This window comes from Scyliorhinus canicula, chromosome 11 (genome assembly GCF_902713615.1).
Source record: "Scyliorhinus canicula chromosome 11, sScyCan1.1, whole genome shotgun sequence".
Lineage (NCBI taxonomy): Eukaryota > Metazoa > Chordata > Chondrichthyes > Carcharhiniformes > Scyliorhinidae > Scyliorhinus > Scyliorhinus canicula.
The window spans coordinates 18941177-18958079 of NC_052156.1; the positions used below are offsets into that span (position 1 = coordinate 18941177).

The 16903-nt window shown below is 45.1% G+C and overlaps 1 protein-coding gene across 3 annotated transcripts in view; it reads left to right on the top strand.

Moving 5' to 3' along the window:
- The window catches only part of LOC119973876 (deoxyribonuclease-1-like), a 45120-nt gene that overhangs the window by 19383 nt on the left and 8834 nt on the right, over positions 1–16903 (top strand). For 2 of the 3 annotated variants that reach the window (XM_038812397.1, XM_038812398.1), the window contains exons 4-6: positions 1421–1504; positions 11766–11878; positions 15872–15984. In XM_038812397.1, coding sequence (XP_038668325.1) covers positions 1421–1504; positions 11766–11878; positions 15872–15984 — 310 coding nt within the window. The remainder of the gene's footprint in view (positions 1–1420; positions 1505–11765; positions 11879–15871; positions 15985–16903) is intronic. The other variant, XM_038812400.1, reaches the window with a different exon arrangement.

Here is a 16903-nt window from a genome sequence, read left to right on the forward strand (position 1 = left end):
CATGAAATCACTGCTGGAGCGAGGCGTCCTTCCCTCACAGTCTTACAAAATTAAAACAAAATATTGGAGCTTCTGTCCAGTATGCTAGCAACTGTTGGGGGGTCTGGTCCGAGATCATAACATTGCTTATTTTCTTTCATTCCTTCAATGTGAGTTTTATTCATGTGCAGGTGTGAGAAAAAAGGGACAATATTCTGACACATGTCTCATCCTGCCTCTTGTCAACAAGTATATTTTTAAATAATACTAACTAGTGAATATCTTCTGTCCTTCCTTCTGGTGGAGACAGAATTAAAATGCTAGAAGTGCCCATGGATGGGAGGAACCTTTCCGTCTTGGCAGAAATGAAGCTGACAGATGTAGGATATTGGAATTGAGGGGAGGTGGAAAGAGGCCTATACAATACATTCCTTCTTTGTGGGGATATCTCAGGCCAATCAGTTCTTCCTTACTTAACGCACTGTCCCTCTGGATGTTGCGATAATACAGATAGACATAAGGAAAATTCACCAAAATCCTGCCTTTCTTTTGCTGTCACTTGCAGAGAGTGCACTGGGAAGAAATAGCCAAAGGTGACAAGTCCCACAACATAGTGGTACTAAAATTCGGGTTGGGGCATGTGGTATTATTATAACTGTAAGAACTGCAAGAGTTAATGAAGTGTCAAGAGTAGCCACTAGAGGGAGCTACAGTTACAAGTATATAAGGCAGTGATGCTAAGCCTTGTGGGAGTGTGTGTGCAGGAGTTAGCTACAGAGAGTCAGAAGTACAAATAGGGTGAGTGAGAGCAGATCATAGTTTATATCAGTATTAAGATTGGCTGTAGATGAGTGTAGTTAAATGTTATTAATCAACTGCGCATTCTTTAGGAGTGTGCATTGAATCCATATTAGTAGCGTGAATAAATTTATAGCTTTGTTTAAGTTCAAGCTATTTTGTGGTCTTTGTGAACACAACGCCAACCATCCTGAAATAAGTAACACAAATAACATCACAGGGCAATAAGGCAGCAGTGGGCATCACTGCATGAGTTATCTGTCATTTTCTCGGTGATCTCCCCCAATTTTGAGTAGGGTAATAGAGGAAAGTTCCAGCAGTGTTGTTGCAACAGGCTGAGAGGGGTTTCGTCACCACGTATAAAAAACAGTTAGCACCTATATGGAGACTTTTACGTCCTTTAAACATTCCAAAGCATTTTACAGCCAATGAAGTACTTTTGAAGTGTTGAAATGCTGGAATTCCTCCTCTAGGCAGAGTAAGAATAATAAATGTCATTCTTGCAGAATTATTTATTGATTTTGATGAACTGGCAGCATAACATTGTTACTCACTCAAGGATTAAAAAATATGGATTGAGAGGTCTGATTGCTGTTTCCTGATACTCTGCAATTCATTTTCAATTCTTTTTCTACATCTGCAGACAAGCTGAAAGCCATTATTCATTCGAACTAAGCAAACCCCTGGGTCGAGGGACTTATAAGGAACAGTACCTCTTTATTTATCGGTGAGTGAAGTAACAATGGAAAATAAAGAGAAAAAGCACACAAATGTCCAATACGCTAAAGCCAATTGAAATGCATGACGGTACTGTTTATAAATAGATCATATGCAGTGGGGTATTTGAACCTTATCTGACAAGCAGGAAACCACTGGGATCTGGTGGCACTTCAATGGAGAATAAAATCAGAGATGTATGAAACCAGTGTTGTACTTGATGCTTTGGTACCATGCTCAATAACAACTTGCATTTCTATCGTGCCTTTAACGTAACCAAACATTCCGAGGCACTTAATAAGAACAATATTTTTAAAATCTCATTTTTTACATTGAACCACAGAGGGAGCTATCAGGATAGAGGAGCCAATGCTTTGTCGAGGAGAGGGGTTTTAAGGAGCGCCGTAAAGAAAGAGAGGGGGGGGGGGGGGGGGGGGGGGGTGGAGGAATTTCAGTGAGTCCAGTTGAAACATCGTTCAGAGTTTTTGCTGAGTCCTGTCTTGGTGCAAGTTTGCATTACTGGGCCAAAATTACAATAACTTTGAATATTCAGTCAGCATAAGGAACAACAAAGGTAAAAGAATATTACGATTGCCAATGGTCAGAGTTTGGACAAACTTGGGTGAAGAGTTGAGTTTGGTTTGTTTCACTAGAATGTGAAAGTGCACTGTTTAAACAATTACCTACTTAGTCCTCACATTTTAATTTGCTTGTTATATAACAAGTTTGCTAATCTTCCATATTTGGATACCGTAATTTGATCGCTTTTGTTGTCAGTTTCACCCATTCATCGCGACAATATGTTTTATAGTGTAGAGCAGTAATAAAGAAAGAAAACCATTGCTTTTACTCAAGTTGGTCTTGAGATGTGAGAAATGCTGGCAAATCTGGCTCAAGGCTGAGATGAACCTTGGTCGAACTATTCTGGGGACCTTAAGTGATCATTGGTTTCACTTGATGGACCTGTCAATGACTCCTTCAATGACTTTATTGGTAAGTGTGAGATGCTTGATTGGTGTTAATTGGCCAGATTAATTAGATTAATCTTTATGTGTAAATTGCATGATGGTCATTTCTACCAACGCTGTCATGATCAGATGTGTCCAGAACAATTAGGTTAGTGAGGCCAAATTCAAGTCATTACTTATTTTCTATTGATTCACTCAGACCTGCTAATCCTGTGTTAGGGACAGGGTTAGGAGGCAAAACTAAGCTCCTTTGTTTTCTTGCTATCTGTCCATAAGTAGAGATGTTTTAATTTTTTGAAATAGGCTGTGACATGTTTCCCCAAACTCCCTGTTTGTGAGGTCAATATTTAAAGTGAATAGCAGCAAATACTCCTTAGGGTTAAATCAGAAGTGTAGTTTATTTGCACATTCCACCCCAGCTATAATCCAGCAGATATGTCGCACGGTCCCCCTGCTCAGCCGGAGTCTTCAATGGCACGCCCGGTCCAGCAGGTCCTCGAATGATAGGCGCTGCCGCTATATATGAGGCCTGATGCGGTACCTCCTTCCCACCACCTCCTCTGCCTGTTGGCCGGCCAGCTTTCCATCCTCACTGGCTGGCTCCTCTGGGGCAGGCTCCGCCACTGCAGGGTGCTCCCTGAGCAGCTCCTGCTTGTATGGCCTCAGTGCAGCCCCCCAGGGCTGTGGTTTCTAGGGTGAAGGCTACCATGTCTGGTTTGATTCCAGAATCCATTGGCTGCAGGGGGTGAAAGGCAGACATGTTAGCATGGTGCGTACCCCTGTGCCCAACCAGGTCCAACAGGCTATACAGCGGACCCAGCCTTCACTGCAGTCCCTGCCACCGCATGTACCCCTCCCCTTACTTCCCCATCCCCACTCCCACCCCCGGTTGTTCCCCCTGGCACTTTGCCCTGCACATCGCACACCTGGCCCCGTACGTGCCCGGTACTCTGGGGGCCTCTGGCCTTGGCATTCGTCCCTGCCAGCAGAGGTATTGGTGACTGACCCTACCCATGCCAGTGGTACTCACTGTGGCCCCCGTCCAGCACCCTTTTGTAGGGTCTACTGTGGGCGTCCCCCTTGGGTTTTCCAGGTGATGCCCTGCGGGCGGGTGGCACCCGGTTGTGGCAAGGGGAGTGGAGTGCGGGGGTGGTGGGTTGGGGCCACCCATACGGCCAGAGTCACTCTGCACAACCACGGGCCACGGTGGGTGGTCAGTGGGGTGCGCAGCCAGATTGCTGCCTTATAGACCGTGGCAATGGCGGTCCGTGCCTGGACACTCCTGTCTGAGGGGGGAGGGGGTCATCCCGACCCTGCGGCCCATTCCCTGATCACCCCCCCCCCCCCCCCCGGCTACTCCCCCTTGGTCCTGGCAGACGCCCTCCCCCTCCCCCCCCAGCCAGCGGCTGGACTGGCAGCCCGTGGTCACGCCTCTGGGAACATGTCCTACCTCCACTCTCCCTCGGCTGCAACGGCGCCTGTTTGCCAATTTCTAAAACCACAAGTGAGTCTCACCATTGGTAATTGCTCCTGACAGAGGCAGAGCATTGTGGAGGCCCTGGGTCTGAAACGTTAATGATATACCAACGGCGTTTACTGTACATGTGGAGTAGAATGCATTGATGCCACTGTCAAGGCACCGGAGCACAGCATTCCGCCGGGCGCCTGGCACTGGCCACGATTTTTGGCTCACGCGCGATTTCCCGCCCAATCACATTTCGCAATTCCGGCATCACTGTATTGAGGATCCTGCCCTGCATCTCTGGTGGAGCCAGTGGAACTCTCCAAACAGGACTCCTGCTATCCACTGTTGGAGCACATTAAGATCTCTGGATGCTTAAGCTTTCTTGACGAAGATGTTATATTACCTTTTAAACGCGAGTCAAGTTTTCAATCTCTTGAGCTACCATATTTCATTTAGAATTCAATGAATCATATAGCAAACTGAAAATCAGTCACTTGGGGCAGGTTGTAAATAGATGAGAATAGTTACCAGATTTAGGGTACACCTTATCTAATGACCAAGATTATGACTCAAAGACAGATTGATGGGGTTTTATTAAGATTATTACATAAAAGAGATATCCTACTTGGGCTAGTTGGGCATAAATTGTGTCTGCATTAGATACATTAAGACATCAATGTGGACTCAAGTAGAATTAGAAATAGTGTAGATGCAACCTTATACTGACCCCAATGCTAACAATTGAATGTTTGCCATGATTTAGTCCAGGATGTCAAAGTTTTAGTTTTTGGCTGTGAATGAATCCTTGGAGTAATGGTATTTAAGTTTTTAATACCATTAATTTGCATCCAACTCAAATTCTTACCCAATATTTAGTATTGCTTAAAAAAGTGACATGCGATTAAAGCTTTTCATCTTGCACTTAACAAGGCAGATGTAAATATACCACATCTCAAGGGGAACATCAATTTATACTGCATGAGAAGAGGGTGCTGATTGGTAAGCAAATGGACTCTGATTTGTAGAGGTGATGTCATGGAGAATGTAACAGGGAACAGTTAACTCCCAAGTTTTTGTTTAAATTCAAACTAGGCAAGGCGACTCTGATTAGTCAAAGTATTACTATGGGGAATGAACAAGGGAATGGCTGTCCCCCAAGCTTTTGTTTAGTTGAAAAAGGCACAATGCATGGACATGTTCTGTTTGTTTGCAAAGGACAGGGCCCTGTGTGTGAATATGTATAGTTTGTAGCATGCATAAGTGAGCCACACTGTGAGCCCGAACTGATCATCTGAAATTGGTTAATTTAATTCTTGGCACAGTCGGGATTGTTTAGTAAGTGTTGGCCAATCTGACTGCACTAAGAATTACACTGTCCTTTCACTGTTACCTGGTACATTCTCCATGGCAACGCCTCCAGCAACCAGAGTCCACTGCCAACCAATCAGCACCCTCTGTTGTTCATTTTGAAATTTTGTATTCTTGCATCAGTCCTGATGAGTGCAAGACAAAAAGCTTCAACAACTTGTCTCTTTTTTCAGCAGTTCTCAAGTTCTGTACTGCCAAGTGACTTTATGACAGATATTGGTGCTATGCTCTTGGATTTACCCAACAGAGCTAAAATTGTTGTTGCCTAAGCTGCTAGTCCACAAAATAAAGGAAAACCCACTGAATAAAAGATAAAAGCACAAATAGGACTATGTCGCCAGGGCATGGATCAGTTGGTATCACTCGCGCCTCCAAGACGGAACTTTACAAGTTCAAGCCCCACTCCAGGGATTTGAGCTGACACACCTGTGTAGCACTGTGGAAACACTCCACTGTTGGAGGTGGTGTCTTTCAGATGACACGTTTAAACAGAGGCCCCATTTGTCCATTCAGATGAATGTAAAAGATACACAGCACGATTCCATAGAGGAGCAGGGGAGTTCCCTCAGTCAATTTCTCCCCCTCAACCGACATCACTAAAACAGATACTCTATTCATTGCTTTTTGTAGGATCTTTTGAGCAAGCAGGCTACCTGCATCACAACAGTTCCAAAAGTAATGAATTGTCTGTTAAGAGTTGCGAATATAAATGCAACTTCTTTCCTTTCAGGGCCAGATTGTCAAGTGTCTCAGGCAGCACGAGGGCACCAGGTTGGACACACTTGATTTCCGCCGCATGTAACAGTTCCAACAATGTGCTTACAGATTTTATGAAATGTTCAAATTGCTTCAGAGCATGCATGTCCTGTGTGCCCCCCCACCCCCCACCCCCACCCCCAAGCTCCTCTACTTCCACAAAAAGTGAACCCCTCCAATTGCATGCATCAATAACCCGGTCGCTAAATTCATCAGAAGAGAATCATAACAGGGGTGTCCTGAAACGAACCAGACAAATGTTATCATTCCATCTCTTTGCAGACTTACGTGTCTGAAGCTCGAATCTCATTCCAGCTTACTTGCCGCAGCTGCGCCTGCTGTTCCTGGGAACTGTGCTTCCAAAATACAGCTGAAAGGATCAGTTACCTTCTCCTGTGGCAAGTCTTTGTGAATACACGCTATAAACATCATTAGAGAGTCAGTGTTCCCACTGCCTTCAAAAGGCATGTAGGCGTTTCCTGAGTGACTTGGTCTATCTGGAAATCTTAATTTATTCAATACACAGCCCTGCTATCCACAAATAGAGACATTGTTGAGAAATCTTGAAATGTGATTAATGGCTTTTTTTTACGCACAGTACATTGATAGTGGTAATTGTACACGAAACATTAATTACTGCCTTTCTAAAATTATATCAGTTGCACTCTCAAAGCAGTGCACAAGGGAATTCAAACTCTATATCGTCCTCAGGTGAAGCAGTGTGGGGAGGGAGAGCTAATTGACTCCTAATTTAAACTTGTCGGTTGTCATTATTCTTTAATTTCCATTCTTAATTTATGTGGTACTTCCACGTAAGTAGTGTGTAATTACAGTACAACACATTTAACATTGGCCATTTCCATTATAAATGTGAGGATAGGAATTTCTAATGGAGCACGCTGGTTAGGGAATCTTTGCAGACGCAACATATTTAATATAGAAGGGCAAAATTTAGAAAGCTTTTATACTTTGTTCTCTCTTCAACCTTTCTTTTAAAAATGTGTGTTTGTCCATAGATCCCTGACGGCAGAAGGGGCAGGTTAATAGAGTGGTGAAAAAGGCATAACGGACACTTGCCTTTATCAATCGAGGCATGATTTACAAAAGCAGGCAGGTCATGTTGGAGTTGTTTGGTGAGGGCAAAGCTGGAGTACTGTGTGCAGTTCTGGCCACCAAATTATAGAAAGGATGTGATTGCACCGGAGGGGGTGCAGAGGCGATTCACCAGAATGTTACCTGGGATGGAACATTTAAATCATGAAGAGAGGTTAGATAGGCTTGGGTTGTTTTCGCTGGATCAGAGAAGACTGAGTGGCGGCCTGATCGAGGTGTGCAATATTATGAGGGACATGGACAGGGTGGATAGGGAGCAGCTGTTCCCCTTAGTTGAAGGGTCAGTTACGAGGGGACACAAGTTCAAGGTGAGGGGCAGGAGGTTGAGGGGGGTATTTGAAGAGAACCCTTTTTACCCAGAGAGTGGTGATGGTCTGGAATGCACTGCCTGAGAGGCTGGTGGCGGGTTGCCTCACATTCTTTGAAAAGTATCTGCATAACATGTCCTTGTCATGTGCGAGGCTAAGCCTCACCCAGTTTAACGTGGTGCATTGGACTCATATGACAGTGGCGAGGATGAGGTATGTTCTTTGCTGGGGTAGAGGATATGTGTGGGTGGTGCATGGGGGGGGGGGGGGGGGGGAAATCCTATCCACATGTTCTGGGTGTGTCCAAGACTGAGGGGGGGGGGGGGGGTTTGGACATGATGTCCGAAGTGTTTGGTGTGGTGGTGATGCCGAGTCCGGAGGTGGCGATATTTGGGGTGTCAGAAGACCCGGGAGTCTGGTGGGGAGAAAGAGGCCGATGTTTTGGCGTTTGCCTCCCCGATAGCCCGGAGATGGATTTTGCTCCGATGGCGGGATTCGGAGCCGCCCAAAGCGGGCGTATAAGACAGCGACCTCGCAGAATTCTTGAGACTGAAGAAGGTCAAGATGACTCTGTGAGGGTCAGCAGGGGGGCTCATCTGGAGGTGGAAGCAGTTTATCGATTTCTTTAAAGAGGATAAGGGGTCAGAAAGGGGGTGGGGGGTAAGGGGTTAAATGGGGAAGACAGGATGTGGCGGGGGGGGGGTTGGTGTCAGGGGTCACGTGGGTTGTGGTTGTTTATCGAGTTGATGTGTTCTACTGATATTTATGTCTATGTGAAAATGCCTTTTAAACAAAAATACCTATTTGAGCACTTGGCACGCCATAACATTCAAGGCTATTGGCCAAGTACTGGCAAATAGGTAACAGGTCAGGTGTTTTTCATGCGTCAGTGCAGACTCGATGGGCCGATTGGCTTCTTCCGCACTATTATTCTGTGATTCAATTTCCTAAGACTTCCTAATGCCTTCTCCTCCATTCAGAAATAGTTAAGATTTTCCTTCTCAGCGTGCAAGATTCCAATACAGTCAAATCACACCCTCACTTTATGTGTCTGCCTAATCCAGCTCTTCACCACTGGGCCTTTTTCTATACACCCCGAAAAATCATATCCAGTTTTTGGGACTGCTTTTGTGCCACCAGCAGCTGAATATTAAATGGCCAACCTAATGTGCTCGGAACATAAAGATTTATGCCCAAAATAAACTTGCAATTGCTTACTATGAAATCCTATTAAGGGCACATGTTTTACATTACAAGTACTTTACCAACAGCACTGGCAGAAGGAAAGTGAAATCTGAGAGCTCACTAATGTTGACAGCCATTATGACATCTGGAATGTAAAGCAACCACAGACATTTATCATCTTTTGTCTAGAGCTTATCTCAACACATCATCCCTTATTACCAATCTTCTCCTTTCCTTCTCAGGGCAACTGGCTCTCATTACAGCATGGTTCCTTAGATACTGCTGAATCTTCTTGTTCCAGCCATTTGTCACCCACGAGTGTGTCCATTATTTATACAAGTTACAGTGGGCGGGATTCTCTCACCCTGGGGCCAGGCCGGAGAATCGCCGGGACTGGCGCGAATCGCGCCACGCGGCCCCGATGCCGGTCCGCCGATCTCCGAAGAGCGGAGAATCGGCGCCATTCGGCACCGCCGCTGGTCGCGGGCCGCTCTAAGGGCCCCCCGGCAATTCTCGGCCTGGGTAGGGCAGAGCGGCCTCGCCAAAAAAGCTGAGTCCCGCCGGCGCCGTTCACACCTGCTCTTACCCAGTGGGACCTCGGCGTGGATGCATCTGGGGACGGCCTGGTGGTGGGGGGGGGGGGGGGGGGGGGGTCTGCTGTGGCCTGGCTCACGATCGGGGCCTACCAATCGGCGGGCCGGCCTCTCGGGCTGGGGGCCTCTTTTGCTCAACGCCGGCCCCTTTAGCCCTTTGCCATGTTGCGTCGGGACCGGTGTGGAGACGTGAGCCACTGCGCATGCACGCCAATCGCGCCGGTCCAACTGCGCATGCGCGCGTTGGCCAAACTGCGCATGCGCAGTACCGCGCCGCCCATCTGATACCGGGGATTGGCAGCTGAAACGGTGTGGGTCGCTCCAGTGCTGTGCTGGCCCCCTGTAGGGGTCAGAATTTCTGCTCCTGAGGCCATGTTGACGCTGTCGAGAAACGCAATGGCATTTACGATGATGTCAAAACTTAGCCTCAGGATCACAGAATCCCACCCATTGTTCCTTCTCAGAGTCAGAATCTGGTTTTCAGGCAGACAGAGAGAGAGCAGGGTACGGGGACCCATTAATGGCCAAACGGTGATATTGGTTAAACACCAGACAGTCATCAGCAAAGGTAGAAAATGGGCACAATTTCCCCCCCCAATTAACAAAGTCTTAGGTTCTGGCTGAAGACCAGCGTGTTTCGCGGCAGGTTTTCTCTCCAGAGCTTCTGATACTTTGCCAGGAAAATGGGGGGGGGGGGGGGGGGGGGGAAGGGGCTGGGGAAGGGGCTGGGGAAGGGGGTGTGTTTTGTGCCGTCATTCCTGAAAGGTGGGGCTTTCCTGGCAAGTCGGCTCTACAGATATTAGGATGTTGTTTTTAGAAAGCTCCCCAATGTTAAATTGAAGTTAAAGACCCTCCTCCCCCAATATTGCCACAATTGGGGCATTAATGCCCCTTCTAACCCACCAATGCAGACGTCCCCCCCCCGCCCCCCACATTGCAGGCACCCACCCACCCCTGTGCCGCAGTGCAGGAATCCCCCCTTCCCCTCCAATGCAGGCACTCACCCCCACCCCTACAATACAGGAATCCCTCCAGGTTGGTACTGCCAGGGTGTCACAACCGTGCCCCCACCACCTGGGAACTGGACTCCTCCAAGTTCCTGGGGTGGTCACCATGACTGATTTCCGATGTTGGAAACCAGTCGTGATTCCCGTCGGTGTAACGTCACGTTAGCGGGGTGGAGGGAAGAATGTACGGCGGATCCGGAAAGGGTGGCATTAAGCCGATTATGAATATTTAAATGCATTCAAATGCATGGTAATGTGTTCTTACCCTCACTGGACGTCACCGGAGAGGGCCCTGCAACTTTGCGTTCTGGGTTCTCCCTGACACAAATCCCATTATGGCCCTCTTGCAAAAGTTAGCATCAATAATGGGATTCATTAGTGGATCCATTGGTTATAATATTCCAAAATTCCCTGGGCATGGGAAAGGTTCCGGTGGATTGGAAAATGTTAACGTAACGCTCTTATTCAAGAAGAGAGGGAGGCAGAATGTGGGAAAATACAGACCAGTTAGTTTAACATCTGTTGTTGGAAAATTGTTCGAATCAATTATCAAGGACGTAATATCAGGGCATTTGGAAAGTCAGAGCGCTATCCATCAGAGTCGGCACGGCCTTATGAAGGGCAAATCATCTTTGATTAATTTGCTTGAGTTCTTCGAAAATGTAACAAGCAAAGTGGATAATGGGGATCCTGTAGATGTAGTCTATCTGGACTTCCGGAAGGTGTTTGATAAGGTGCCGCACAGAAGGTTAATTCACAAGGTGAAATCACATGGGATTAGGGGTAACTTATTAGCTTGGATAGAAGACTGGTTACCGGACAGGAGACAGAGAGTTGGGATAAATGGGTCTTTTTTTGAATGTCAACATGTAACTAGTGGGGTGCCACAGGGTTCAGTCCTTGGGCCCCAGCTATTTACAATCTATATTAACGACTTGGATACAGGGATAGAAGGTTCTACAGCCAAATTTGCAGATGACACAAAAATAGGTGGGACAGTAAGTTGCAATGAGGAAATAAGAACCTTACAAATGGATATAGATAGGTTAGGGGAGTGTGCCAAAATGTGGCAGATGGAGTTTAACATGGATAAGTATGAGGTCATGATTTTGGTTGAAAAAATGGAAAGGCAATTTATTATCTAAATGGGGAGAGATTTTGGGGTGCTCCGATGTAGAGGGATCTAGGTGCCCTCTTGCATGTGTCACAGAAAACGAGCATACAAGTGCAGCAGATTGCCGAACAGGCGCCGGAATGTGGCGACTAGGGGCTTTTCACAGTAACTTCATTACAGTGTTAATGTAAGCCTACTTGTGGCAATAAAGATTATTACATTATTATTTATAAAGATAAATCACTAACAAGAGGCAAGTCAAATTGTAGCACACCTACCACTGCATCAGCTGAGATCCCCTAACCCAGTGATCAAAACTAGGATCTTATCAGTCTGTTTGGCTTTGTTCTGTCGTCCTTAATGCATCTAACCAAGTCATATATTCCCCATTTAGCGATGATGTTGTGCAAGTGGAAAGGCGCTTTCAGTATAAAGACATGCAGCCAGGTGACGAGGATGCTTTCTCCAGGGAACCATTTGTGATTCAGTTCAAATCACAAACCACAGGTATAGTTCTTCACTGTTCCACAGCGAGAGATGGGAAACTGTCACAGTTAAACAATCCCATGACTCTCCACATGCAAGTAAGCGATCTCAGAATATAATCAGAGCGGCTATGAGGTTCACTAAAATGAAACAAATTTGGGGAAAGAAAGCAAATTACTAAAGAAAGCCAGCTATCCTTTATTATCCTCCTCTACCTTCTTGCATTTTATCAAGGGCAGCATTCGGAATTGAATTCCTGGGAGAATGGGAAGGCATAAGGCAGTGACCAAACTGTTTAAGTGTTTTATTTTAAACTAATAAATTTTCCCCAAATTTTCCCAAACAGGGAAGGTGCGTCATCTTCAACCAGAGTTGTCTCAAAATCAGAGTGAGTTAATCACAACCCAAGTACATTGGAGAGTGGAGTTTAATAGTGAGGCAAGGTGTAGATGGTGACATCAACTTGCCCTTCGATCGTACACAGGAATGTAAAAATCTGTGCCACTGCCCCCAAAAACATAATTTGGAAAAGTGTTAGGTGTCCGAATCCAATGTTCCGCTGCAAGGGTCCCACAATGCACAGAAAAATGTGTTAATCCGTGGCTATGGACTGACATTTCTCTGAATTATACAGACATAGTATGTTACTGCCACATGTAAACATGCTAACAATGTGGTTTTATATTTTCTCAAATTCCCTTTCATACAAAATAAGCTACCTACTGTACAGGGCTGTGCAAACAGAAACATTGGGAATGTTGAAAAAGCAATTGGATACCAAGATAAGAGAATCAGGTGCCGAGAGAGAGATAAGCTTCGATGGTCCAAAATGGCCATGCCACCATTTTCTAAATATTTTTATTATTTTTTTCAACATTTTTCGCAGAAATTATATTACACATATTTAACTAACATTTAATAATCCCATCCTCAACCTGAAAACAATTAATTAACTAACCAACTAACCCTTCCCCTTTTAGCTGTTGACTGAGGTTAATTCCTTAAAGTGAGATATGAACGGACGCCATCTTTTTTGATACCCCACCGCATCCCCTCTTAAACTGAATTTAACCTTCTCTAGGCTTACAAATTCCATTAAATCTCCCAGCCATATTGAGCCACGGGGTATGTCACCATTTTCAGTTCAGACCTAAAAACCGAGTTAATTTTCAACTGTTGAGAATTGCACTGATAATTATTATCCACAATTATCTTTGTACTGTGGGACTTGATCAGCCTTTTGCTTGATTGTTATTTATTTAAAAAAAATGTTATTCTCCTTTTTCACATTTTCTCCCAAATTTACACCCACCAACAATCAACAATAATCAGTAACAAATATGTCAATCCCCATATCAATAAGAACGATCCCATCCTCCCAGCAAACCCCAAACATTGGCCCGCATGTTCACATAAACAAATGACAAAAAGGAATCAGGAATCACCCATAGTCACCATTAACACACACCGCCCCCTCCCCCCAACCCTCCCACCCACACCCCACCCCCAACTAATGTTCGATGTTATCCAATTCTTGAAAGTGCATAATGAATAATGCCCATGAATTGTAGAACCCCTCCATCCTTCCCACAGTTCAAACTTAACCTTCTCAAGAGTCAAGAATTCCAACAGGTCCCCCCGCCATGCCAGGGCACAGGGTGGGGAGGTTGCTCTCCAACCCATCAGGATCCGCCTTTGGGCAATCAAGAAGCGAAGGCTACAACATCTGCCTCCGCACCTGTTTCCAACCCTGACACTCCGACACTCCGAATATGGCCTTCCAGGGCCCGGGTCCAGTTTCACGTGCACCACTTTAGAGATTACCCTAAACACCTCCTTCCAGTAATCCTCCAGCTTTGGACAGGACCAAAACATATGAACGTGATAGCCATGCCAACCCCTGCAATGTTCACAGGAATCTTCTACTCTTTCAAAGAATCGGTTGCTTGATTGTTATGCTTTACTTTCAGCTATTATCCCATTGGAGAGGTGGGAGGATAGCAATTTATGTAGCAATTTATGTAGCAATCTACGCTGCTGCATGTACAACAATGCAGTGAGGCCTTTTAAAATGTATAATTCATATTTATATCATCACTATGCAAGGTGTTACTAATCTGTCAAATTATACACTATCAATTCAATGTTTCTGGTGCCAAAGCATTTTTACACTTGAAGGCAGCTGACAACAGATTTGTAGCTTTTTAAAAAAGATTTCCAATTCAGGGGCAATTTACAAAGAACAAAGAAAAGTACAGCACAGGAGCAGGCCCTTCGGCCCTCCAAGCCTGCGCCGACCACGCTGCCCATCTAACCAAAAACCTTTTACATTTCTGGGGTCCGTATCCCTCTATTCCCATGCTATTCATGTATTTATAAAGACGCCCCTTAAACATGACTATCATACCTGCTTCCACCACCTCCTCTGGCAGCGCGTTACAGGCACCCACTACCCTCTGTGTAAAAAACTTCCCTCGCACCTTAAACTTATGTCTTTGACTCTTGTATTTGATTCTTCCACCCTGGGAAAAAGCTTCTGACTATCCACTCTATCCGTGCCCCTCATAACTTTGTAAACTTCTATCAGGTCGCCACCTCAACCTCTGTCGTTCCAGTGAGAACAAACCGTGTTTATCCAACCTCTCCTCAGAGCTAATGCCCTCACTACCAGGCAACATCCTTGTAAGCCTCTTAAGTACCCTCTCCAAAGCCTCCACAACCTTCTGGTAGTATGACAACCAGATTTGACCACTATATTCCAAGTGTGGCCTATCTAAGGTTCTCTGCAGCATGACTTGCCACTTTTCATGCTCAATGCCCTGTCCAACGAAAGCAAGCATACTGTTTGACTTCTTGACCACCTTCTCCACCTGCGTTGCCACTTTCAGTGACCTGTGGGTCTGAACACCCTGATCCCTCTGCCTGTCAATACTCTTAAGGGTTCTACCATTCACTATATATTTCCCAGTTGTATTAGACCTTCCAAAATGCAATACCTCACATTTGTCCAGATTAAACTCCATCTGCCATCTCTCCGACTGATCTATATCCTGCTGTATCCTCTGACAGTCTTCATCGCTATTCCACCAACCTTTGTGTCGTCCGCAAACTTACATTTCCTCCAAATCTTTATATATACTACAAACAGCAAAAGTCCCAACACTGATCCCTGAGGAACACCACTAGTCACAGCCCTCCATTCAGTAAAGCACCCTTCCACTGCTACCCTCTGAGTTCTATGACCGAGCCAGTTCTATATCCACCTTGCCAGCTCACCTCTGATCCCATGTGACTTCATCTTCTGTACAAATCTGTACCAATTCACTGACCCTGCATATCTTTGGGTTGTGGGGATGAGTCCCATGCAGACACAGGGAGAATGTGCAAACTCTACACAGACAGTGACCAGGGGCCGGGATCAAATTCGGGCCCTCGGTGCAGTGAGACAGCAGTGCTAACCACTGTGCCACCCTGCCGCCCGTTTTGCAGCTTTCTAATTGTACCTCTGTATAAAAATGGCCCTACCTGTAGGAAATTGGTAGCTTCAGAGATAGGCTGGAAGGATTACTACATAGTTATGCAGGCTTGACAATCATATTAAATGTCAAAGGCACTACTTATACACAATGGCAAAAATAAAAACAGGCAAAAAAAGGGATAAGACAAGAAAAGGAAATAAAATCTCTTGTTAACTGCAAAAGGATCCAGTATTTGCTGTTCGGCAAAATGATAAACATGTATAATGGATGTAAACGAGATTGGACTTTATGCCAGAGATTGAAATTCAGCAGCAGGTTTGCCTGGGTTTCTGTGTGTTGCATTTAAATAGCTTTCTGAGTGAATGCGTTGGGCATATTTGGTACTCTGCAAAGCAGATGGAAGGGTAAACAGAAAGGGAATGTGGAATTACATCTTTAGGTCAACAGATACATGTGGTTGAAACTGTCAGTTTTATTAAGCACTGGGTAACAGCTACGTTATGCTAACTTTAATTTGGGCTTTTACCTACTCCAGCTGTGCAGGACTTTGTGCTCATTCCTCAGCACACATGCCCTGATGATTCAGTCAAGGAAATTGATGAGCTCTATGATGTCTTCCTGAAGATCAAAAAAGAATGGCACATCGAGGTGTGTTTTCAGATTTATTCACGTTTATATATTTCAAAAGCATAACTATGCTGGAAGGTGCCACATTTTACAGCGAAAGTAATGGAATCAGTTGACCATAAGTTGCTTTCCATGATCTGTAACTTTACCCTGCCATGTTGCTATATTTCTTAGACAGCTCACTTACATGTCCACTTTATTTAATATGGTGAATATGCTAACCCTTATTTTGCTAACTGATATTCTGAAAAATAAACTAAATTTAACCTAATGCCCCATTTAGCCCCTCTCTCAGAATTATATTTTGCATCTGGAACTAAATTCTGTTGTTCAGGTTGACATACGATACTTGGCATAGTGGCAATGTGGTCCAGAACCAAGATGGTCTTTTGGTTTCCAGGTTCCTGAGTTTCAATCCAGCCCAGCCTGAAAGATGAAGGTCTCCTCTCACCCTGCACTGGAAAGTGGTGGATGTTCAGGACAATACATGGCAACAATAGAATGTCCTTATAATGAAAACAGAAAATTAGGACATCGCCTAATGATGGCTAAAAACTACAATCACCCCTTATACAGTTCAAAGAAATTTAAGAAAAACACACCTTATCGGAATTGTTGTTCCTCCAATCTCTGATACATACACACTCACTGGCCATGTTTAAGCAGATTGTGATAGAATTTTCTTCATTCCAATCTGATGTGCAAACATCCTAATACTAATAATAATAATCTTGATTAGATTCACAAGTAGGCTTACACTGCAATGAGGTTACTGTGAAAAGCCCCTAGTCGCCATACTCCGGTGCCATTTCGAGTATACTGAGAGAGACTTTGAATACACTGAGAGCGGGACTTAGTGGGAGGAAACCGGAGCACCCGGAAGAAACCCACGCAGACACAGGGGAGAACATGCAGACTCCGCACAGACAGTGACCCAAGC